This window comes from Schistocerca americana, chromosome 8 (assembly GCF_021461395.2).
Source record: "Schistocerca americana isolate TAMUIC-IGC-003095 chromosome 8, iqSchAmer2.1, whole genome shotgun sequence".
Lineage (NCBI taxonomy): Eukaryota > Metazoa > Arthropoda > Insecta > Orthoptera > Acrididae > Schistocerca > Schistocerca americana.
The window spans coordinates 250,134,604-250,161,992 of NC_060126.1; the positions used below are offsets into that span (position 1 = coordinate 250,134,604).

At 39.9% G+C, this 27,389-nt stretch overlaps 1 protein-coding gene across 1 annotated transcript in view; it reads left to right on the forward strand.

Moving 5' to 3' along the window:
- LOC124545739 (cubilin-like) overlaps positions 1–27,389 on the forward strand; it is a 718,402-nt gene that overhangs the window by 494,914 nt on the left and 196,099 nt on the right. Inside the window, exon 48 of the mRNA XM_047124681.1 lies at positions 6,850–7,115. Coding sequence (XP_046980637.1) covers positions 6,850–7,115 — 266 coding nt within the window. The remainder of the gene's footprint in view (positions 1–6,849; positions 7,116–27,389) is intronic.

Sequence of the window (27,389 nt, forward strand, 5' to 3'; positions counted from 1 at the left end):
TGTGGCCCTAAATAAGAAAATCTGAAGTAACACAACTTTTTTTGTAGAAGGGTTCACTTTATAATGTTCCTCTCAGATTGTCACATTTAACTGAACTTTCTATTTCCTGGATTTCATTCTATGAAAGAATATAACAGTTTCCAACTTCACAAAACTTATTGACAAATGAGCTGCATACTCATCACGTTAACGAAACACTGACTGACATACTTCACAGATCTCTTTGACTGCCTGATAAGACAACTCAACAAATAACTCCCCCACAGCATTGCTGCTTTGCTTTATATGGAATTTTAACAATACATTTCAAATGAAACCATTTTTAATTTTTTACAATTTTGATGTTACAATCAAAATTTACAAAACATAAAGAATTTGATATTACAGCCAAAGAAGGTATAACATACAATATTAATTGACATAATTTTGATAGTATCATCACTAGTTTTAAATATGAAAATCAATTTGAACTTTAATTACAATAATGTCTCTTGCATTATTTTACATAATTGTTTGTTACTTTTGAATACATTGTGGGAGTGAGCAGTGATCAATGTGTTACAAATATTTACTATCAAAAACAGTCTTGATCACAATTTATTTATTACGGTGACTGGTTTCACTAACAGGTCTTGAGAGGGCAACCCATTGTACTGTCAAAACAAAGTTCATTTATCCTACATGTTTAAATATTTTTGACGCTTTGCTTGTCTTTCTGGTAATCTCCTTTTAAGTGCATCAATCAACATCATTTTGAAGTTGGTTCTTACAAAACTCTTTGAAAGTGCCATCCCTATTCCTACAATTAGAACCATTCAAAAATTCGCTTTTGATGCTCTCCTGTTCAGCTTCCGACCAAAATTTGTGTAAAAACTTTTCTCAAAACTCTAATATGTTTCCCACTGACTTACATTTAAATTTCCCCATGACAGAACTTTGCGTTAAAGAAATCTTTTAACAAATTTAATTTTTTGATTGTCATTCATGCCTGACACAAAAATATCTGTGCAGTGATGCAGAAAATCCACTGAATGTAAATTATCTGATGGAAAACTTTTGATAGGAGTATTGGACCATGCAGTACCACTGTTTGCACACAGATTTTTGTGAATGCAAATTTTCTGAACTGCTGAAATTTTTTGATCTAAAGCAGTTATGTGAGTCTGCATATTGATTTCTACATTTAAAATTTTTTAGTTTAAACTGGCAATATTTTGTTGTTTTTTCTTTTTTGTTTCTGCTGCGGCCTTCTGTTCAACTCTTAAATCATCAACATTCTTTGATCCTTTTGCTGACTCAGCTACAAATTCATTTTCCAAAAGAATAAGTTTATTTTCTAAAAGATCAACTCTTTCATTCACAACCAGTTTTTTAACTCTGAAACTTGATTACTTGTGTGATCTATGTGATCTTGTACTCTGTCCATTTTGCTATTGTTGTCATACTTATTTTAGTTAACTGATCATTAACAGCCCTAAATTTGCTATTGGTATCTGTCTTCATTTACTGTAGTTTTGCCAAAATTAACTGCAGAATAACAGTTTTTACTGTTTCTTTGATGACTACAATTTCACTCGGCTCAAACATGTCCTGATAGAATCCTGCAACTTTCATTTGTACCTCTCTTTTGCTTTTGTCCCTATTCATTTTGTTAACAAGCACTTGAGTCTACAAACAAATTAACTTCACAAATGGTGTGTACTTATCTTTCCTTTTTGATGTCCCTGGTTGTAGTTGTAAAATCCTCTGCAGTTTCATTTGATCCAGTCTGTCATTAATGGTAGTACATTATCACTGTTGGGCAGCCTTCAGTTATTGCTCCATGTGACTGAAAATTTATCTGTACATAAATTACAAAAATCAATGAAATGAAGCACTTTCTGTAAAAGACAAAACTTCATTATCAATTAATAATGAACAACACCCACACTTGTAATCTCCCCCCACCTTCCTAATTTCTGCTGTTGTCTACAATAAGCAAAGTGTTTTCTGAAGGTTTGAGAGGAGTAAGATTACAATAAACTTTCTAGTTTACTTATCTTTTCTTGTAGAGTTGGCTCCAGTTCTTCTTGTCCTGGGGTCTGATTCTTGAAGGTGAAATTGTCACATTTTAGGTCCTCATGGGTGAATTGATCTAAATAATTTTGAAGATTGTTGTTGCAGAATTTTCGGTCTTATGTTAGTATATTTTATTCAAAAAGATTTCGGGCTTTCAGCCGGTCGTTGTTAGCTTCCATCCACAATATTTTGACTGGACAACTGCCAGCCATCCTCAGGTGAGCCATCGAAGACTGACGAAGATGCCCTCCATTCCGCAATATATAGCGTGCAGCGAGTATTCCGCACATGCGTCAAAATCATATTGACAGATGAACCACACCTCCTGCCAACAGCGCCCTAGCTGGTGGAACTGCAGAACTCAGCTGTCTTCGGCGTTGTCCATTGCCGTGGCCATCGGAGTACTCTGACATCTTTGTCTGGAGCAGATCTTAGAGATGACAGGGTTCCACACATTATCTAGCTGGTAGCCATTGTCACAGTTCATAAGATTGTCTGTCATGCGAATTTCCACTGAGTCTTTTATGACGGAGTCCCAAAAGGATGTTGCTGTGGCCAATATTGTTGTCTTGTCATACTCCATTGAGTGTCCAGTGGAAATGAATGCTCAGCAATTTCAGACTTGCTAGGTTGCAAAAGGCGAGTACAGCATTGATGTTAGTATATTTTGTCGCATTTTAGTACATCATACCTTCTTTTGAATTTTCACATTAACAAAGCCAAAATTACATTTTTCGCCCAAACTATAAAAATATGTCCGATCACATCACAGGCGTGCTTACTACTACTTCACTCTGCGGTAATAACCATATTCCAAAGGGTTTACAATTTTCCTTGGCAAATGAATTTATATTAGTTTTGATTATTATTTCATAAATGAATCCAGAAATAAACACAGTAGACAGTACTAGATTTTGTAATTAACAATAGAAATTTTTAGTGTGCTAAATAATTTGTAATTTACACTGTCTCTAAAAAAAATAATTTTAACTGTACATTCAGTCTAGTACTTATCAGTTGTTACATCAAAAATAAAGTAATTCCTTTTCATAAATTTTAGGTTGAAATATAACACATTATGTATAAAGCGCTGGCAGGTCGATAGAAACACAAACAAACACATACATACACACAAAATTCTAGCTTTCGCAACCAATGGTTGCTTCATCAGGAAAGAGGGAAGGAGAGGGAAAGACGAAAGGATGTGGGTTTTAAGGGAGAGGGTAAGGAGTCATTCCAATCCCGGGAGCGGAAAGACTTACCTTAGGGGGAAAAAAGGACAGGTATACACTCGCACACACACACACATATCCATCCGCACATACACAGACACAAGCAGACACAGAAAAAGAAAACTGTAATAACATTGCCATGGATGGAGCTTGTGTAGTATGCATAACAGCTGCTAGAAGTGTTTTATGTAACTCATTGCCAGTTCAGTGCCAACTGGGTTTCTGACCTGGCTTTTCTGTTCATCTGCAGTGATTGTTTTTACTAACACTGTTCTATTGTTGTTTCATTTTTTATGAGGCAAGTTTAAGTAAACAATGTGCAGCAGTGAAATTTTGTTTTCTACTCGGTAAAAATGCTGCTGAAACTGTATTAGTGTTGGAAACAGCTTACCAAATGACTCTACGGGAAAGCTCAAGTGTACAAATGGTTTGCTGGAATGAAAATGGCAACATGTTGATAGATGACAAACCTCATCATGTTGATTGATGACAAACCTCATTCTGGACGTCAGTCAGCTGCCCAAATTGACCAAAAACTTGAAAAAATTCAAGAGCTTGTGCTCATAGACCATCAGCAGACTATCAGATCTTTTATTTGGAAGTTTTAAGAAGGTTGCACTGCAGTGTTAGTCAAAAAAGACCTGATTTGTGGCAGACAAGAGACTGGTTCTTCCACCACGACTATGCACCTGCATACGCAGCCATTTCTGTTAGGGAGTTTTTGGCTAAAAATAGCATGGTTCTGCGGCCCAAGCACCTTGCTCACCTGACTTGCCTCCGTGCAACTTTTTATTTCCATCCAGGAAAAGGGGCATGAAAGAACACTGATTTGACAGCATTGAAGAAGTCAAGAAAAAAATGAAGGAGGAGCCGTCAGCCATTTCTAAGGGTGACTGCAAAAAAATGTTTTGAAGAGTGGAAGCACTGGTGGGACAAATGTATTAGTTGTAATGGAGAGTATTTTGAAGGGGGTAAGGTTCTTTTGAAAGCAATTTGAAAATCTATAGCTTTTAAAAAATAATACCTTTTATTGGTTACCCCTTCACAGCTATTGTAAATGCTATCGTAACGAAATTTGTAAATACACATGTAATGTTGTCAAAATTGTCAACAGAGATAACTTTTATAGTTTAAGACAAGAATCAATAGCTTAAAAAGTTGACATATTTATCTTCATTTGGGTCTCATATTTGGGATCAATTATGTCCTAGAAAATGGGCTTATTTTCTAGATCTATATATTCCCTTTCTCTTGTTTTATGTGCTGCATTTTTATATTTTTTTCCTTTCATGGGCTAAATGCCCCTGGAATTGCCTTACAGTTTTAAATCAGGTTTTGAGATCTCTGTTTTACCTTCATATAATCAATCTGAAACCCTCCAGTGTCTCTTCCTTGTATACAACCTGCTTTCGTGATTCTTAAACTAAGTGTTATCAGTGGTTGATTATGTTATGTACAAAATTGTATCAGACAGCTTTTCCTGTTCCATTCCTTCTCCCCCCCCCCCCCCCCTCCCCCTGGGGGACTGATGACCTTAGCTGTTTAGTCCCCCTTAAACATCCCAACAACCCCCCCCCCCCCCCCCCCAGTCCATGTTCTCCTACTAATCCTTCTCCTCCATTTCCTACCATCAAATTCCAGTCTTCCATCACAACTAAATTTTTGTCTCCTTTAACTGTGTGCTGTGTGAATAGTATTTTTTTTTTCCAGTCTCTTTAGCATCTGTGGATCTAGTTGGCAAATAAACATATACTACTGTGGTAGATGTTGGCTGCTTGTCTATCTTGGCTATGATGATATTCTCACTATCCTGTTCATATTAGCTTACCTATATTCTTATTTTCTTACTCCTTATTAAGTGTAATCCTACATTATCATTACTTGATTTTGTATAATAACCCTCTATTCACCTGACCAGAAGTCCTATTCTTTGTGTTACAGCACTTTGCTAATTCTTACTATACCTAAATTCAACCTATCCATTTCCAATTTTATATTCACCAGCCTACCTATCTGATTAAGGGATCCAACATTCCACACATCAAATTATAAAATGCCAGTTTTGTTTTTCCTGATAACACGATCCTTACTTGTAGTCTCCCAGAGATCTTAATGCGTGACCACTTTACCCCCAAAATATTTTTTTGGAGAGGATCAGATCAGTCAATTATCCGTAACATTTCCCATTCATGTACTGAAAAAGCTCTTTCCCCTCTTCAGGAACTGTAAGCTAATCTTGTCTCTCCATGGGTACCCCTCCATTCTGGTTGCACCTACTGTAGAGCTATCTGAATTACTGAGGTACACAAGTGATCCCACGTGGGAAAGGTCCATGGTTCATTGGAGGGTTTTGTTAAATATACATAAATTAAGTGATCTAAAAGTAATTTCCACAATTGTCAATAAGAGTAGATTAGCAGCGTTCATACTTTGTTGTTAATATGCTTCATGTTAACTCCTCTTCAGCAGTTGCTTCTGCCTATTAATGTATAATTGGACTCATTCCAGATCATTGAAGGTTGTACCTCAAGGTGGGATTTACAAAAAATTATTTGTGAATTAATGATTCGTGAAAACAATTTCTATTTCAAGTACCTCATTTCATGCCTATTTTATGATTTTCTTTCCTAGTCATAAGACATGTTTTTCTGTCTCTAAAAATATAATGATAATATTATGAAAGTGATGATTGATACTCATCATACAGAGGAGATCTTAAGTCACAAATAGCACAACAAAAGGGCTGCTATACATTTAAGCTCTCAGACAAAAGGCCTTCTTCAAAATATAATATATTATTGACATTGCTGCAAAAATTTTTAAATCTCACGTTTCCTAGGCAGTAACTATTTCTGTACCAGACAACGTGTATTTTTTTGTTTTTGTATGCTGGTTGTAGTGCAATTTTCAATTGAATATCTTCATGTTTTTTAAGTAAATGATAAATGATTTTGCACTGTTACTCTAGCAGTTACTCTTATGCACACAGTTCTATGATTCTATCCCATACATTACTATTTCCAACTTAAGGTATGTTATTTACTGTATTATTTCATCATCTGTGTTTTGACACTTCATCTCCTCTTACAGTCACTTGCTGGTATGTTTCCCACAATTTTAGTTCTTTTTTATGGCTAGTACTACATCTACAACTTTAGATTATATTATATATCTCTTGCTGTTTTGTAAATAATCATATAATTCCTCTTGTTCAATAACTCTTCTCGTAGTATTGGATCGATCACTCTTGTCTCACAATACCTGTAACTGTTAATAAATGGATGATGGTGTGTAAAACCTGTTATTTCAGTTCAGTGATTTGGTTTATTGAATAAACTGTACTAAAATAATAAAATGATTTGCAAAAGTCCGCTAACATAGGCTAAATAAAGGAGACTTCAGATTTTCTGTGTTTATATTTATACTATTGTTTGTATATGTATATTACTATCAATTTGTTTCACAGTGTAAGGTAATTTACAGCTTCTGTTTCATTTCTATTACTTGTGTGTTCATTGTGCTTGTTAATCAAACCAATTTGGATGTCCATTTTCTGCAGGTGAAATCAGTGTGTCAGTGTGTAAAAATATTACATCACCAAAATACTTCAGCAGCCCATTTCCAACAACCAAAATTGTGGCCAGGCAGGATTCCATTGGAACTTTGCGCACATTACAGTTCTCTGGTCAATATTCTGTTTCTGATTGTGGAGGAGTAATACTTGGACCTGAAGCAAATATTACAAGTCCTGGTTACCCTTCACCACCATCCAAAAACATTCATTGTGCATGGGCTGTCACATATCCTGAAGGACAACGGATTAAGGTAAATTTATTCAGATTTTTCATCGTCCCCTGTTTTTTTGAGGAGTCAAAAAGCAATGTAAACAGTTAAATACTTTAGCACATCTTGTATGTGTAATAAGATTCCAAAGAAAGAAATATCTCTTCCTTCCTTACTTTCTCTTCATTTTTCTGTTCCCATTTTTATGTCATTAATCTTGATTTTTTACTGCGATATGTCAAACAGCAGCAAATACCACCATCAAATGTTTATTAAATGTGAGATTATGAACCTGTTGCCAAACCAACAAAGAATTATTCATAGAATTCAGACAATCTCTTTGAAACATGATGCAAAGCTTTCACATTACTGATTTTCCACTTTCCTGTTGCTATTTTATAACCTAGAATTTCACATAAATATAAAACTGATCTTCCCCGAGGTTGGCTTCTACCAGTTTTTCCATTCATCTGTAAATAATCTTAGAAAATAGATTAAGGAAAGGCAAACTTATGTTTCTAGCATTTGTAGACTTAGAGAAAGCTTTTGAAAATGTTGACTGGAATACTCTCTTTCAAATTCTGAAGGTGGCAGGGGTAAAATACAGGGAGTGAAAGCCTATTTACAATTTGTACAGAAACCAGATGGCAGTTATAAGAGTCGAGGGGCGTGAAACGGAAGCAGTGGTTGGGATGGGAGTGGGACAGGGTTGTAGCCTATCCCTGATGTTATTCAATCTGTTTATTGAGCAAGCAGTAAAGGAAACAAAAGAAAAATTCGGGGTAGGAATTAAAATCCATGGAGAAGAAATAAAAACCTTGAGGTTCGCCGATGACATTGTAATTCTGTCAGAGACAGCAAAGGACCTGGAAGAGCAGCTGAATGGAATGGATAGTGTCTTGAAAGGAGGATATTAGATGAACATCAACAAAAGCAAAATGAGGATAATGGAATGTAATCGAATTAAATCAGGTGATGTTACGGGAATGGGATTAGGAAATGAGACGCTTAAAGCAGTAAATGAGTTTTGCTATTTGGGGTGCAAAATAACTGATGATGGTCGAAGTAGAGAGGATATAAATGCAGACTGGCAATGGCAAGGAAAGTGTTTCTGAAGTTGAGTATAGATTTAAGTGTCAGGAAGCCGTTTCTGAAAGTATTTGTATGGAGTGTAGCCATGTATGGAAGTTAAAAGTGGATGATAAATAGTTTAGACAAGAAGAGAATAGAAGCTTTCAAAATGTGGTGCTACAGAAGAACGATGAAGATTAGATGGGTAGATCACATAACTAATGAGGAGGTATTCAATAGAATTGGAGAGAAGAGAAATTTGTGGCACAACTTGACTAGAAGAAGGGATCGGTTGGAAGGACATGTTCTGAGGCATCAAGGGATCACCAATTTAGTATTGGAGGGCAGCGTGGAGGATAAAAATCATAGAGGGAGACCAAGAGATGAATACACTAAACAGATTCAGAAGGATGTGGGTTGCAGTAGGTACTGTGAGACAAAGAAGCGTGCACAGGATAGAATAGCATGGAGAGCTGCATCAAACCAGTCTCTGGACTGAAGACCACAACAACAGCAACATAAAACTGATGGTGGTACTCAGTTGGTATTTCCAGTACGGACTACACGGTAACTGTACAAATCATAATGACTACTGATTTCCAGTCACAAATTTTATTTATTGTGACTAACTTGCCTATAAACAGGGAAACGCACACACACATTTATTCACACAAGCAGGCACACTTCACACACTCATGACCACCAACTCTGGCAGTTTGGACTGGAATGCCAACCTGGAGTTTCCATTGTTTCACTTGACTATAAATAAGATGATTTCATACTCTGTTACTCATAACATTTCACTGACTTCTACCTCCAGGTGTTATTTTGGTTTTTAGGTGTAGGTCACTAAACATAGTGTTGTTTGCTGGCTAAAATTAGTACTGACAAGCAGTCCACCAATGCTGAACAATGTCATTAGACTGTTTTTATCCTCTAGCTGCCATCAGCCAACCTCCTAGAGTCTTCTTAGAGAGCACATCTAATTCTTGTTATTCTACAAAGTACTGAAAGAAGGTGGAAGAACCAGAATAGAAAGTAATCTTATATGTGGAATAACCTCTTCTTCTTTGTCTTTTTCTACTTTATTCTTTTCAGTTCTGAGATTTGGGCAAAAGTATGATTTTTCTTCATTCCAATCATCTTTTTCTTAAAATTATCAGCACTTGTTTCATACTGTGTGATTTGTTTTTTACGACTTTTTTCACAAATTGGTTGTTATTTATTCTTTGAATGTATTTTTCTGCTTCCATGAGCCTTCCTGCATTCTCTCATTAATGTAGAATAACTTTAATTTGACCTTTATTTCACAGTTTGTTAATTGGTCTCTCTAAGGCTGAGTTACTTGTTCTTGAAAATTTCATCTTGACTAACTATTTTATCTATCTAGTTTACTCATACATGTGAATGTGTGTTTTTCCTTCTCACCCGGTCCAGTAAGTCTCCTCTGACTTGGCGTTCTGGGGGATTTTTCCAAACTCTCCCCATTTCATACACCTCACCACACCTTTTCCTTTAGCCTTCTTCCTTCTCATTCAACCCTTATGCCAGTAAAAGGAGCCACTGGCTCTGAAAGCTTACAAATTTCGGTATCTTTAGAAGTGTGTTCTCCTGCCTTCAGTTGATGAGTAGATTATTTTTGTATCCATCCAGTGATATATAGTTTACTTATGCAGCATGATTCACTGATCTATGTTGTACTGAAGTAACTGTTAAATCATGCAAAGTACCAACTGCACTAACGGACACAAGATTTCTGGCCGCTGTAAGGATTTGCATCAGCTGGGCAACTGAGAGATGGATTGCTCCCTAGGGAACTCAGATATCAAATTAAGAACTGTTGCATAACAGGTTTAACAGTGTTAAAGGAATGGTCATGATAAATGAGTCCTGGTGTTGGTCTACACAGATACCATTAATAGTATACTGCAAGGAAAAGAAATTCACTAGCTACTGAATTAAAATCATGGCCCTAGTGAATATAAGTTTATTATAATCATTCTCATTATGCACAAGTCATATAATGACATTAACATTGATCTTAATGAAGCACATAGGGAAAACAACATGAAATGAGATATGATTAGCACTGGGTTAACTTGGCAAAGTTCCAGAAAAGGCATTAGGGTTCAGAACTAATTATCAGTCTAATAAATTAATCGCATAAAACATAGCCATGGGTGGATACACGGTGATCATAGGATTGTACCAAATTGTGAAATGAAAATAGCATGCAAGTATCCTTGCTCCCCAAGTCATGGATGAGTCCTCACAAATATAATTAAGTGTCGAAAAATCTGTAAACTTCAGTCAATGCTGTCAGATAATCTCACCATAATCGCTGTGTAGAAAGGTAAGCTGTGTACAATGCAAGTGACTTCTCTCAATTATCTCTCCTGTCCCAATTCAGAGCAGAGTCTTTACCATGAAGATAATTCTCCAGTGAAAAATGTACACCAAACATTGGCCAATAACATAATTGTTAAGGGTCTGTCTAGCCAAGGAATCTATGAAAAATGATCTCCAATCAGCTGGCTTCCCACCAATGCTGTTTCTAGAGCATTCTGTGTCATGTTCCTACTACATTGATTGCTTTTTCAGTCAATCAGTATAATGTCTTGCCATGCACAAAATTTCCAGAAAGTCAGCTTCTAGCTCCCACACTCTTAGACTTTTTAAAAAACACTCAATGAGCACATCTCCCACTTTTTGGTGGAAGAATTCTGCACCCACTGGGGCTAGTATTGTTTTGATTTCAACTCCCTTTCACTGGGAGAGAGAAAACACGTTAAACAAGGCAGAATAGTGTCGCTTCCTTTGGGATGGCAGGAGATAGGGATCTGTTCAAACTGCTCACCACTCCACCTGCATTCTGAGTAGCCATTGAACTGAGTACAATGCTCTCTGCTAAGCATGCTTTTTGCCACCTAGGCCTGGTTGTAAAACTGCCATTTACTGGCTACAGGCAACTCTCCCATAATCCATTATTCTAGCATTTGACTAGATGCATGCTGCGTACACTGGCTGCCTATAGGTCATGGGAATAAATTTGCAGGGACTGACAAAATGGGTGGCTCAGATGTGTACTTGCACTACAGTTGACCTCAGTCACTACCCGTCCTCTTGTCGACAGGGGCTGATAAGTCAGTCTGTCTCTGAGGGAGTGTCACTGGAGGGATCTCAGCCTGCAGTCCCTGCTGTGGCTTATAACTGGCTCAAAAGACTGTGGCTCACAATTGATGTGTACTATTCCACATGTAGAAATTCCTAATTGGTATAGAGAAGGTTCATAGATAGGAATAGACAGGTTGACTATTACAGTCACTGATATCATTACTGTAGTTAGCATCAAGCATAAACTGATTGACAGGAAGATAACTAATTGTGATTAATGGAATTTATGTAATAAATATGAGGTGTGTCAGACTGATAATGGACTGACAACTCTCAATTGTCACGTTTAATTGTTGACTCTGGTGTTATTTTGTATCTCAGTGTTCTGTGTTTAACACTTCAAATAATTTAACATGTGTGCATTTTGTTGTCCATAATTATTTTTGTTTTTATAATTGATGTCACAGTGTGAATAGGTGAAATGTATTGTGTGTTGTACATTAATCATGAAGAATGTTCATGAAATTTACTGGAGATAATGGGACAGACATTTTAAAGATACAGGTCATATATTGTATGAAGTGTTACTTTTGATGTGTTCTAGTGTCATAGCCATAAATGGAGAGATGTGCGATTGCTTCTGGCACAGTTGCTGAGGTTAAAGACTACATTGAAGTGGACCTGGGGACAGGGACCACTTGTGTGCAAGGTTGGGTTGTGGCAGTGGCTAATCTGCAGGACAGTGGCAGTTCAGATAAAAAACATTAAAAGTCACATATTTTATTAAAATGAAAGCAATTGCAATCATAGCAACACAGTGCAATAGACATGTCCCCATTAAGCACATGGCGCTTGGCCAGGAATGGTGATACAAAGAGGTCGCTCATGGGAGATGCAAAGGTTGTGGAAGGCTGCCTGAGTACTTGCAGTGGATGACAGCCTCCAGTTGATGGATCTTGCTCTTGTGAGTCACGGCGCATCTCACTAGGGTGCCCATATCAGTGCAGAAGGGTGAGTCTCATTCTCCTGGGCTCCTGGGCAGGAGTCTGCCTCAAATACTAGGAAACATACTTTGTAACACTACTTGGATTGCAGTGTTCTTGCACACAACACTCTCCATTTCCATTCTGTATACCTCATACATGATTCGTGATCCAGTGTTCTTGAATCTGCATTACACGGGGTCATTTGGGTAGGTGGCTCTCCATCTAAGAGAGGAGAGAGCCGCAAAGAACGAAACCGAGAATCTATATTGTGACATCCCAGGTCACAGTAATTGAGCATTGTTTTTCGTGATATTGGTGTGCATGCTGTAGCATCCATTCTGCCGAAAAATGTCCTCAGATTGCTAGGAACTGCTTCAGTGAGAGGATTAGGTCCAGCTTAAAGATGTTATGCACTCCTAGCAGTTTTTCTGGCCAGTACAACTGTGGCTATGTTACGTTTAACTAGGTAATCCCTGTAATGGTGATTGCAGGTGGAATGTCAGTCCCATTATGCCACAAACTGCCCCATTAATTAATAAACCACTGCAGTGAATTTCTCTTCTTGCATGTGACTAGCCTGCCTCTAGCATTTTGCTACCACCACTATGGTGTTGTACATATACTAGATTCAGTTTAGCTCTCTTTGTTGGAGGTAGAGTTGAGGCTCCTAGATGTCATGTGGACAGCTCTGCCTGCCTGTTTTGCCTAGGAACAAGTGAGCTTCACATGTGCCTGTGCTAGTCTGAATCATTTGGGTTGAGCAAATTGTAATCCTGTCCCTCTGACAGTCATGGAGTTCCTCTGTCACCATTACTGCATGCCTGTTGACCTCCTTGATAACAGCAATATTTCCCGTGTTCTTACCTATACACATTATCCTTAGGTTCTCAACCTTAATGAGCATCTATAGTTGTGCTTGGTGCATCCTAACATCCACTCTTGCAATACGGTAGAATAGTGATAAATTTTGCTTGTTTGGCTCCTCAGTGAGTCCCGACTCCTGTAGTACCTCCTCCTGTGCCTTCCACAAACTTATCAGCTACTTCTCTGGTGCTAAGAGTGCTGAAAGTAACTGTCTGTGTACTCCATTGTGAATGGCTTCGTGCAAACTGACCATTACTCGTGCAGCACAAATGCTGTTGATGAACAATTTTAGTAACCTTGTAATTGTTACCCTGTGTCCAACACATCCACTCCAGTCTGCATAATGCCTAGATCACAGTTCACTGTGTCAACCAGTGGCTTCACATACTCCACTACCATACATACTCCACTACCTCAGTCTTCTTCCATAACAATTGGATATCATTCAAAACCTCCTGTTACTGCAGATTATGCCAGTGCACCGTCCTGTTGTTCCCGTTTTTCATTACCTTAATTCGTTCCATGGTACCGTTCAGCTCCATGCTGTTGCTCTCATCCACTGTTCCGAACACGGTTTTTAATATCCTTCCACCAGCTTATAACCAACACCCCTTGCATTGCTGGAATGTGTGCTGCACCACATCTGTTCCATGCTGAATTTGTGCCCTTAATCATTCATAGGACTTGTGCATTTATTGTACTCCTACCACACTTCTCTGAATACACTTTTTCTCTCTGTTTCATGTCACAGTGCTGAAGACACATCCTCCAGTATCCTCACCTCACTTCTCACCTTCCTTGCATTAAAAATTAGCATCAAAGTCCATTAATGATGGGTGGTAGCCACATACTCTTGTCCGATAAACAGCACTCGGGTTTCCAGGCACTGATCTTGTAGGGCCCCCCATTCCATTCTCAGTGAACAGGTGAAGCACTGCCATGATTAGGACTCCTCACATCCTCAACTCCGACACTCTGCAATCTCATACCAGGGATCTGCAGTTACTCTCCCTCCCCCCTTCAGAAAGGTTTGTTGTCATGTAACTCACTTCTTACACATACATTGACCATAAACCCCAGACATAAAACTACAATAACTGTGGCACACAAAAACTTATTTTGTACCATGCTGCTTCCTGATAGCAAAATTTTCCAAACAACCACCAGTACCATAGCAGTGGTGATTTATAAAGAGAAGGGACATAACTTTATAAAATTTATAAACCAGAGGCATAGCAAGTTAAAGCATATATTAATTATTACTTACTGGATACTACATGTCAAAATATTATGAAAACGTGATGAAAAAATTTTTTAAACCCCTACTGTGTACTGCCCACAAAGAAAGCTGGAATCCCCAGTAGTGGGTGATAAGAGACCAAATTGATTACCACTGCTCTACACTTAAATGCAGCCTAACTTCATAATCACATTACAGCATAATACAAAATACACACACAGGTCACGTAGCATCTTCGTACTCACTCTTTTTCTCACTTCCTTTCTCCTTTTTCTTTGCTGTGGGTGTTCGTATTAATGGCAATGCATCTTGAGCACCTTTAAATGGCTGTAGGCATCCAGCGTGAACTGTCATTGTAGTTGGCAACTGAAGCTTGATGTCGACTGGTAATGTTGTTTTTATCACATGGCACAATCCCTTTTAACTTGTGCCAAACTTTTTATTTTTTGCGGTATAAGGGCTTGACAACATTACCAGCTGCCCTACCCTACAATGCGACAATTTCTCAGTGTATTTCCACACTACCTCTTGTCATTTTAGTGCTTTGCTGTTTGCCCTCTGTGCATGCCTCCACACCTCTCTTAGTATCTTGGAGAAATTGCGAACCATCTCTCAATCCCTACCAATTTCCAGTATATTATTAGCAAATGGTGAAGTAATCTTTCTTGCATATGCTACCAAATAAGGGAGTAGTGGAGTACTAAAGTGAAATTTTTAGATTAGGCTACCAAGGCAAATGTTCCCCAATAATTATGGTGATCGTTTACATAGCAGCATCACATTCTACCAGTAGTATTATGCAAATGCTCTGTTCTTCCATTAGTTTGTGGGTGCAGTAGACTAGTCCTTAATTTCCAAATCTACATCTACATACATACTCCACAATCCACCATACGGTGCATGGCATAGGGTACCTCATACCACAACTAGCATCTTCTCTCCCTGTTCCACTCACAAACAGAATGAGGGAAAAATGACTGCCTATATGCCTCTGTACGAGCCCTAATCTCTCTTATCTTATCTTTGTGGTCTCTCCGCGAAATATAAGTTGGCGGCAGTAAAATTGTGCTGCAGTCAGCCTCAAGTGCTGGTTCTCTAAATTTCCTCAGTAGCGATTCACGAAAAGAATGCCCCCTTTCCTCCAGAGACTCCCACTCGAGTTCCTGAAGCATTTCCGTAACACCCGTGATGATCAAACCTACCAGTAACAAATCTAGCAGCCTGCCTCTGAATTGCTTCTGTCCTCCCTCAATCCGACCTGATAGGGATCCCAAACGCTTGAGCAGTACTCAAGAATAGGTCGTATTAGTGTTTTATAAGCGGTCTTCTTTACAAATGAACCACATCTTCCCAAAATTCTACCAATGAACCAAAGACGACTATCTGCCTTCCCCACAACTGCCATTACATGCTTGTCTCACTTCATATCGCTCTGCAATGTTACGCCCAAATATTTAATTTACGTGACTTGTCAAGTGCTACACTAGTAATGGAGTATTCAAACATTACGGGATTCTTTTTCCTATTCATCTGCATTAATTTACATTTATCTATATTTAGAGTTAGCTGCAATTCTTTACACCAGTCACAAACCTGTCCAAGTTGTCTTGTATCCTCCTACAGTCACTCAACGACGGCACCTTCTCGTACACCACAGCATCATCAGCAAACAGCCATACATTGCTATCCACCTTATCCAAAAGATCATTTATGTAGATAGAAAACAACAGTAGACCTACCACACTTCCTTGGGGCACTCCAGATGATACCCTCACCTCCGATGAACACTCACCATCGAGGACAACGTACTGGGTTCTATTACTTAAGAAGTCTTTGAGCCACTCACATATTTGGGAACCAATCTCATATGCTCGTACCTTAGTTAGGACTCTGCAGTGGGGCACCGAGTCAAACGCTTTCTGGAAGTCAAGGAATATGGCATCCGTTTGATCCCTTCATCCATGGTTCGCAAGATATCACGTGAAAAAAGGGCGAGTTGCATTTCACAGGAGCGATGCTTTCTAAAGCCGTGCTGATGCATGGGCAGCAACTTCTCTGTCTCAAGGAAATTCATTATATTCAAACTGAGAATATGTTCGAGAATCCTGCAACAAACCAATGTTAAGGATCTTGGTCTGTAATTTTGAGGATCCGTCCTTCTACCCTTCTTATATATAGGCATCACCTGCGCTTTTTTCCAGTCGCTCAGGACTTTACGCTGAGCAAGAGATTCACGATAAATACAAGCTAAGTAAGGAGCCAATGCAGTAGAGTACTCTCTGTAAAACCGAATTGGAATCCCATCAGGACCTGGCGATTTATTTATTTTCAACCCATTCAGCTGCTTCACAACCCCAGGGATGTCTATCACTATGTCCTCCATACTGGAAACTGTATGAGACTCAAACTGCAGTATGTCTGTATGATCCTCCTGCGTGAAAGATTTCTCAAATGCTAAATTTAAAATTTCAGCTTTCATTTTGCTGTCTTCCGTTGCCAGGCCAGACTGATCAGTGAGTGACTGGATGGAAGCCTTCGATCTGCTTACCGATTTTACGTAAGACCAGAATTTCCTTGGGTTTTCAGCAAGATCTTTTGCTAAGGTATGACAGTGGTAGTGGTTGTATGCTTTGCGCATTGCTCTTTTTACAGCAGCATGAATCTCTACTAACTTTTGCCTATCCTCATTCTCCCGATCTTTCTTGTTACGCAAGTGCAACTGTCTTTGCTTCCTGAGCATTCTCTGAATTGCGCTGTTAAACCACGGTGGGTCTTTTCTGTCCTTAACCCACTTTTTCGGCACATACTTCTCCAATGTGTGATTCACAATGTGTTTAAAATTTGCCCAGAATTCTTCCACATCCATCGTACCGGAAGTAAATGAAGTCGGTTCATTTACTAAGTGGGATGCTGACAAGTGCTTATCTGCTCTTTCTAGTAAGAATACTCTCCTAGCCTTCTTGACCGATTTTTTAACTTTCGTGACCATAGTTGTAATGACAACATCATGATCGCTAATCCCTGCCTCAACACTGACATCGTCGATGAGGTCTGGTCTGTTCATGGCTACCAGATCTAAAATATTTCCATTATGCGTTGGCTGTCGATTTAGCTGCTCAAGACAGTTTTCAGATAATGTGTTCAAAAGTAGTTCACACGACGGCTTGTCTGTGCCACCTGTAATGAATCCATAGACATCCCAGTCTATACTAGATAGGTTGAAGTCGCCTCCGATTAATATAGCATGATCCAGGTACATATGCAATACAGAGTGTAGACTCCCTTTGAATGATTCTAGAACTGACACGGTGGAACCTGGTGGCCGGTAATAACACCCAACAATTAACTTTATTTCTCCTAGCCAGATAACTTCACAATCACACTCTACTTCGACTTCAGTAGACACAATATTTTTGTCAACTGCAATGAAGACACCACCTCCTACGGTGTCTAATCTGTCTTCCCGATACACATTCCAACCCTCACTAAATATTTCAGAACTTCCTATCTCAGGGTTCAGCCAGGTCTCAGTCCCAAGAATAATTTGTGTGCCACACGCTTCGTGGATGGCAGTAAATTCAGGAACTTTATTCCGAATATCTTGATAGCTGAAGTGTCTTTACACTGAGCGCGTTCTGATTTCCCTGCCTGCACGTTGACTGGTGAGTGTTCATCAGGACACCTCGCACTACTCCCTAGCCTAAAAAACCCCCATGTGCAAGTACTCTGCTACCCGAGTAGCCGCTTCCTTTGTGTACTGCACCCCTGATCTATCTGTCCTAGTTTCACCCAAATTTGAGCAACCAGTTGTTGGCCATTACTTCTGCCACCATAGTTGCTTAATGATTCGGAATGGTGATCAGTTCCACATGCCATGAGAAGCAGTTAATAATCATTGAAATGAAACTGTTTCCACTGGAGTAGTGTCAAATCGATGTAGGCTATCCATTATCATTTCAGATGGCCTAGTTACCTCTTGTAACAATTGTGATGGCACTTGCCTGTGGTTCATGTCCACTTACTGTGCACATTGTACACTAGCTATACGTATTAGTCCACTTCTTCATCTCATTTCAACAGTACTGTTTTTCCACCCTCCAATTTGTTGTCCTCTGATCTCCATGCTCAGGTAGCACGTTGTATGTTTCCCTTAATGCTTCTTCCTCAAACATAACTGGTACTACCACAAGTGTCCCCAACCTAGTTGACTTGAATGAAAGGCTGTCACACACGCTGAACTGCACTTGTGTTATGTACAGCTTACAATCATTATCAGTGACTTGCACTGCTTGCCATTCAAAAAGACCATGGCTCAGTTCCTGTACTGTAGGCGCCCTGGTGGTCCCGCTCGACTACGGTGGACTGGAGGCCGAGCGGTGACCTCTCTAGTTGTCAGGGTGCTAGGAAATGACTGTGGACGGCTCAGACACGCCAAAGAAACATTATTAATTCATAACACCTTTATTCCTGCTGAGTACAATGTGGCCTGCGTAACACAGGTTGGATGAACTTGGTGATATCAACGACCTTCCCCGAGTCCTCGTTGACTCATAGCGATGACACCAGCTCCGGCACCAGTCTTGCTAGCGCAGCGCCGCGTGCTCTGACATAGCGGCGGAATGCCCTTACTTCCGCCGCGCATGGCGGGCGGTGCCCGCCTGGCCGCCCGGGTCAGAGGTGGACAGCTGGCCGCTGTGTGTAGGAGGCTCTGGGTTGGAGTCCCAGTGCTGTCGGCATGAGAGGCATTCTCGTAGTGCAGAGTGTACTCTGTCCCACCCTGTCTTCTTCCCTGCTCCTTCTGGTGGCTCGTCTGCGGTGGATGGGCGGAGCGGGCCGCAATCCCCCAGCGTCGTTGGCTCACCCGGTACGTGACGGCAGATGCACAGGGCCTAGGCCCCACACGATCTCAACGACGGCTCACTGATGTGGTCAGCATTGGCGGCAAGCGAGTCTGCCGCGATGTCTGCTAATCCTGGGTTGATGATTGACAGCAGCAGCAGAGAGGACCAGAGCTGGTACTGTCCCCACATGTCTGCTGCTGGATGGGCCGCCCTTACTGCAATATCTCCTTAATAAAGATTAACATGTCGATCACCGAGCTTAGCGCTACGCAGCATCCCAGTACACATCTAACTGCGAGTGCCTTGTTGCTATCAAAGCTGGCGTATTTAAAGGAAGCATGAGCAACGTCCTGACGTCATGCTTGTTTGTAATGAACGCATTCGTTCCACTCATACTGCTGACTTATCTGCTGTACTCGCCCCTTAGATGTTCTTGTGACAGAGCTACGTGTTGTTACGAGAGACTTATGCAAAGTTGTGAAATGCTGTACAGCTGATGCTATACCTCAGTCTTACACTCTACAAAAGTCTCCGTCTATAACACAAACCCACGCGCTAACCAATTCTCTCTCGCCTGTTGTGTGTAACCAGGCCATTGCTCCTGCGTAATGACACATTCCGATACATGTGCAATCCTCTTACCTCTTGGCTAACCTACTGCCTCTGGCTCTCGGCATAGGCAACGAAACTTTGACAATGTTCCACATTTCCAACTCTTTACTATTCCGCGACACTACAGTACTACTGCTACCTTCGTGTTCATATCATCTGTATTACCGTGCTTCTTTCCTGGCTTATGCACAGCTTCATAATCCAGTTCACACAAACTCAACACCCACCTTGTGGGCCTGGTAGAAGGGTCCTTCAAACCTAATAACCATTTTAGAGGTGCATAGTTGGTTAAAACCAGAATTTCTTTCCACAAAGATAACAATGAAAATACAGAATTCCATACATTAAGCTGAACATTTTTTCTGGGCTCAGTGTCAGAGCTTTATCCAAGCCCATAATGTGGTTTGACACTCCTTGGTCTACTTGAATTTCACAACTTTTTTTCAATAGTTGTTTGAGTGGCCTGCAATATCTGCAAACTCCTTGACGAATCTCCAGTAATCATTGGAGACCCACAAAAATGTCTGTAGCTCCTTACTTGTCTTAAGAACAGGAAAGTCCTATATTGCTTGTACCAATCTTAGGCCCTTTGTTATCCCTTCTTTACTAATTACATACCATACCCAACTTTCTCCAAGGAAAATGATACTTCTCTGTGCTTAATATAAGATGTGCAATACATTACCTTTTAAAAACATCTCTTAATCATTGTATATGGTCTCCCACATCCATCAAGAAAACAATTATATCATTAAGGCACACCAATCACTGATGAAGTTTCAACCCTCTCAGTACCCCATCCATCAATTACCAAATGTTGCTGGGGTCTGCAGATGCTGGTCCCCTGAACCTCTAACTTAAAGTACCCACTCCTTACATCCCCAGTAGAGAAGTACTGGCACTGTCCCAGTTACCAGTTGTCACCATGATGTTGAGTATTGGGTACACATCTATCATCGTTTTACTATTAAGATATTGATAGTCACAGCAGAATCTGTGTTTCAGGTTGTTGTTTGATGAAATTCTCCATAATTGTCTGTAAATGTCAAGGTATATGGCGCAGTTCCTGATATAATGATGCTTCATTTCTGTTGGAATTTGGTATTATGTCATAGGCGTCTCTGGCAACAGACTTTGAGGATAAAATAATTCCTCGAATTCTAATAGCAGCTTCTTCATCTCTGTCTTTTTCATTCCTTCCAGATGCTCCATCATCTTTAGTAGCATATGCAGTTTTAGTGGCAGACTGTGTCTGACCATGGTTCACATTTTGCATGTCCCAATCATCTTCCTCTAGAATTACTAAATTCATTACTAACAGTTCCTTTGTTAATTTCATTTCATCTGTGTCAAAATTTTGTAAATTCACAGGTAACATTTTTCCGTCTCTCTCCCAAACAACATGATGTGTCCACTACATTGTTCTCGTCTAGTGGTTCTTTTATAGACAACATATCGACAGGCAACTTAGGTTCTAAACACACCCAAAGAAACTTTCCAGTGCCCTCTGGCTTAATATCAAGCTAATCAAGACTTAGTGATTTTGTACACAATTCGGCCGATATGTCCCTAAGTTAGATGAACCTTGCTACAATACTCCACAGTTTCCCCTAGTCAGAATATCATCCCTCTAAGTTCCATCATATGTCACTGAAGGCCAATTTTGACATGTTGTTCTAACAGAAAGTCTAACCCCAGAATCATGTTGTAATAGAACACATTACATTATCATCTGCAGGAAGTGTTCCTGTGATAGAAGGATATCATCAGGAATGCCACAGGGAAATTTGATAGGACCGAGAGTGAGCAGCAATCTGCAGGTGTTTACTGAGGTAGCTGTGGTGCACAAAATTTCTTGTTTGTGTGATGAGTGGCAGCTTGCTCTTAACATAGAAAAATGTAAGTTAATGCAGATGAGCAGGAAAGACAACCCTGCAATGTTTAAGTACAGCATTATTAGCGTATTGCTTGATACCGCCATGTTGATTAAATATCTAGGTGTAATGTTGCAAAGCAATATGAAATGGAATTATCCTACAAGCTTGATAGTAGGATAAGCAAATGGTCGACTTCAGTTTGGGCAAATTTTAGGAAATTGTGGTTCATCTGTAAAGCAGACTGCATGTAGGACACTAGTGGGATCCATTCCTGAGTACTTCTGAAGTGTTTGGGATCCCCAACAGGTTGGATTAGAGGAAGACATTAAAGCAATTCAGAGGCATGCTGCTATTTTTATTACTGGTAGTTTCAATCATTATGCAACTGCTACAGACAGGATTCGTGAAGGACTGGCAGTTAAAGCTGATTGCAGAACTATTCTACTGCACCAATGTACATTTTGCTCAAGGACCACAAATGTAAGATAAGAGTAATTAGACAATGGAAAATCCAGGATGGAATAATGACAGTATTATGGAAAGGATAATTGCTACTACTCGCCATATAGAGGAGATCCTGAGTTGCAGATATTGACAACATTGTTTGACAGTCTTTTTGTTGGGCCTATCTGCTACTCAGCATCTCCTCTGTGTGGGGAGTAGCAACTATCCTTTTCATCATAGTGTCATAAGAAAAATTAGGGCTCATACAGAGGCAGTGGTCCCGTGGTCAGAGTGCTCAAATACGAAACGAGAGGTTCTTGGTTCGAGTCCTCCCTCGGGTGAAAAAACCCCCCCCATGAACCATGGACCTTGCCGATGGTGGGGAGGCTTGCGTGCCTCAGCGATACAGATAGCCGTACCGTAGGTGCAACCACAACGGAGGGGTATCTGTTGAGAGGCCAGACAAACGTGTGGTTCCTGAAGAGGGGCAGCAGCCTTTTCAGTAGTTGCAAGGGCAACAGTCTGGATGATTGACTGATCTGGCCTTGTAACAATAACCAAAACGGCCTTGCTGTGCTGGTACTGCGAACGGCTGAAAGCAAGGGGAAACTACAGCCGTAATTTTTCCCGAGGGCATGCAGCTTTACTGTATGATTACATGATGATGGCGTCCTCTTGGGTAAAATATTCCGGAGGTAAAATAGTCCCCCATTCGGATCTCCGGGCGGGGACTACTCAAGAGGATGTCGTTATCAGGAGAAAGAAAACTGGCGTTCTACGGATCGGAGCGTGGAATGTCAGATCCCTTAATCGGGCAGGTAGGTTAGAAAATTTAAAAACGGAAATGGATAGGTTGAAGTTAGATATAGTGGGAATTAGTGAAGTTCGGTGGCAGGAGGAACAAGACTTCTGGTCAGGTGACTACAGGGTTATAAACACAAAATCAAATAGGGGTAATGCAGGAGTAGGTTTAATAATGAATAGGAAAATAGGAATGCGGGTAAGCTACTACAAACAGCATAGTGAACGCATTATTGTGGCCAAGATAGATACGAAGCCCACACCTACTACAGTAGTACAAGTTTATATGCCAACTAGCTCTGCAGATGACGAAGAAATTGAAGAAATGTATGATGAAATAAAAGAAATTATTCAGATTGTGAAGGGAGACGAAAATTTAATAGTCATGGGTGACTGGAATTCGAGTGTAGGAAAAGGGAGAGAAGGAAACATAGTAGGTGAATATGGATTGGGGGACAGAAATGAAAGAGGAAGCCGCCTGGTAGAATTTTGCACAGAGCACAACATAATCATAACTAACACTTGGTTTAAGAATCATGAAAGAAGGTTGTATACATGGAAGAACCCTGGAGATACTAAAAGGTATCAGATAGATTATATAATGGTAAGACAGAGATTTAGGAACCAGGTTTTAAATTGTAAGACATTTCCAGGGGCAGATGTGGACTCTGACCACAATCTATTGGTTATGACCTGTAGATTAAAACTGAAGAAACTGCAAAAAGGTGGGAATTTAAGGAGATGGGACCTGGATAAACTGAAAGAACCAGACGTTGTACAGAGATTCAGGGAGAGCATAAGGGAGCAATTGACAGGAATAGGGGAAATAAATACAGTAGAAGAAGAATGGGTAGCTTTGAGGGATGAAGTAGTGAAGGCAGCAGAGGATCAAGTAGGTAAAAAGACGAGGGCTAGTAGAAATCCTTGGGTAACAGAAGAAATATTGAATTTAATTGATGAAAGGAGAAAATATAAAAATGCGGTAAGTGAAACAGGCAAAAAGGAATACAAACGTCTCAAAAACGAGATCGACAGGAAGTGCAAAATGGCTAAACAGGGATGGCTAGAGGACAAATGTAAGGATGTAGAGGCCTATCTCACTAGGGGTAAGATAGATACCGCCTACAGGAAAATTAAAGAGACCTTTGGAGATAAGAGAACGACTTGTATGAATATCAAGAGCTCAGATGGAAACCCAGTTCTAAGCAAAGAAGGGAAAGCAGAAAGGTGGAAGGAGTATATAGAGGGTCTATACAAGGGCGATGTACTTGAGGACAATATTATGGAAATGGAAGAGGATGTAGATGAAGATGAAATGGGAGATACGATACTGCGTGAAGAGTTTGACAGAGCACTGAAAGACCTGAGTCGAAACAAGGCCCCCGGAGTAGACAATATTCCATTGGAACTACTGACGGCCGTGGGAGAGCCAGTCCTGACAAAACTCTACCATCTGGTGAGCAAGATGTATGAAACAGGCGAAATACCCTCAGACTTCAAGAAGAATATAATAATTCCAATCCCAAAGAAAGCAGGTGTTGACAGATGTGAAAATTACCGAACAATCAGTTTAATAAGCCACAGCTGCAAAATACTAACACGAATTCTTTACAGACGAATGGAAAAACTAGTAGAAGCCAACCTCGGGGAAGATCAGTTTGGATTCCGTAGAAACACTGGAACACGTGAGGCAATACTGACCTTACGACTTATCTTAGAAGAAAGATTAAGGAAAGGCAAACCTACGTTTCTAGCATTTGTAGACTTAGAGAAAGCTTTTGACAATGTTGACTGGAATACTCTCTTTCAAATTCTGAAGGTGGCAGGGGTAAAATACAGGGAGCGAAAGGCTATTTACAATTTGTACAGAAACCAGATGGCAGTTATAAGAGTCGAGGGACATGAAAGGGAAGCAGTGGTTGGGAAGGGAGTAAGACAGGGTTGTAGCCTCTCCCCGATGTTGTTCAATCTGTATATTGAGCAAGCAGTAAAGGAAACAAAAGAAAAATTCGGGGTAGGTATTAAAATTCATGGAGAAGAAATAAAAACTTTGAGGTTCGCCGATGACATTGTAATTCTGTCAGAGACAGCAAAGGACTTGGAAGAGCAGTTGAATGGAATGGACAGTGTCTTGAAAGGAGGATATAAGATGAACATCAACAAAAGCAAAACAAGGATAATGGAATGTAGTCTAATTAAGTCGGGTGATGCTGAGGGAATTAGATTAGGAAATGAGGCACTTAAAGTAGTAAAGGAGTTTTGCTATTTGGGGAGCAAAATAACTGATGATGGTCGAAGTAGAGAGGATATAAAATGTAGGCTGGCAATGGCAAGGAAAGCGTTTCTGAAGAAGAGAAATTTGTTAACATCCAGTATTGATTTAAGTGTCAGGAAGTCATTTCTGAAAGTATTTGTATGGAGTGTAGCCATGTATGGAAGTGAAACATGGACGATAAATAGTTTGGACAAGAAGAGAATAGAAGCTTTCGAAATGTGGTGCTACAGAAGAATGCTGAAGATTAGATGGGTAGATCACATAACTAATGAGGAAGTATTGAATAGGATTGGGGAGAAGAGAAGTTTGTGGCACAACTTGACCAGAAGAAGGGATCGGTTGGTAGGACATGTTCTGAGGCATCAAGGGATCACCAATTTAGTGTTGGAGGGCAGCGTGGAGGGTAAAAATCGTAGAGGGAGACCAAGAGATGAATACACTAAGCAGATTCAGAAGGATGTAGGTTGCAATAGGTACTGGGAGATGAAAAAGCTTGCACAGGATAGAGTAGCATGGAGAGCTGCATCAAATCAGTCTCAGGACTGAAGACCACAACAACAACACAGAGGCATATAGACAGTAACTTTTCCCTCACTCTATTAGTGAGTGGAACATGAAAGCAAGTAACTGGTATGATACAAGGTACCCTACACCATGCATCATATGGTGGCTTGCGGATTATGTATGTAGATGTAGATGTTGATACTTTGCTTAATGTAGATGTTGATATTTTGCTTGCATAAAGCACTACTTCCACACATTGTTCAAACTGAACACCCACAACCTGAAAATGTAATATCACTTACCCTAATGTCTTTACGTCATTGTCCCTCACCCCACATGGCCTGTAGTGTGGTGGATTCAATTGCTTCCAACCTATAAGGTCCCGATTTGCCACTACTGCAACATAACAGGAACACCGCTTGGTGGACTCTCTTGTGTTCTCTCTTGTGTTTTTGCCTGTCGTCTTCTGCTTAGCTAGCCTTGCCATTATTTCTACCATCCCATTGTTGGTAACTGCTGACACCATTTGAACTGTGTCCAAGGGGTATACATTCTGGGACAACCAGGAAATCTGGGAAAAATTTTGGAATTTTTTCATCCGGGAAAGACCAGGAAATTTTTTAGAATTCCAGGAATTTGTATTGTTTTAGTATTCAGTTACAGTTATGTAATTTTAACTGGTGAGAAATGACACTCTAACTAAGAATTTTACTTTAGCCCACTGCAGCAATAAAACATGAATGAGAGAATAACAGAAAAATAAAATTCTAGTTCCAAATAAACAGCGCCATTTATAGCATCAAAGCACAATACACTCAAAAGCATCTGCCAACAACAAAATGTTTCAAATGCTTTAGGATGAGGACTAAGCAATACTTCATAACAACAGACTGCTTTCAGTGAGCATGATGTCACAACTGTTTACATTTATAACAGGTGACAGGAAAATATTGTCAGTGGTCGTTTGGGAAATGTTTCCTTTTAAGCAAGATGAATTATTTTATGTGTGAGAATATGTAATGAATTCTTAAATCACAGAGCATTTGACTCTCATTGGGGTCATTCCACACCAAGTGGTCTAAAACTGAAAAAAGTTCCCACCATCATGGTCTCCAATTTTCGTCAAATTTTAACTGTAGCTTTAGTCAAGTGTTGAAGTAAGTTTCCCAAGATTTCAGGCCTCTAGCTGCAATAGCTGCTGATCTAGACCCCCTTGTCTGAAGTGTACTTAGTCCGTGTGCATGCAACATAAAAAAAATGTCATATTTGGAGTCTAATAAAATCGAAACTAATTCATAAGAATGGTTAGTAAGATGCGACCCTGTACAGTTTTTTTTGCTGATTCCAACGAAATTATGTATAACATTACTCATGCAAACCCCGGTCAAATAACTCGACTCAAAGTATACTTCAAAATTTGTCGTGACACAACGCGACAAATTTTGACCAATATTAAGACTGCAATGATTTCCTTGCAGTTGAAGATATGGACTTGAACTTTTGGCCAAGCTTCATGCTTGTGCTAGACATAATGCAGCCGGATTTGCAATGATCCAGGCCATATGGTCGCCCTGCAGTATCTCTTCAAATTAGGCAGTGTCAGCACAAACGGTAAAATTTACCAAAGTTTCAAGCCAATTACTAAAAAATAGTTGGCCTGAATCTGCTTGTGAATAGTATCACCTAA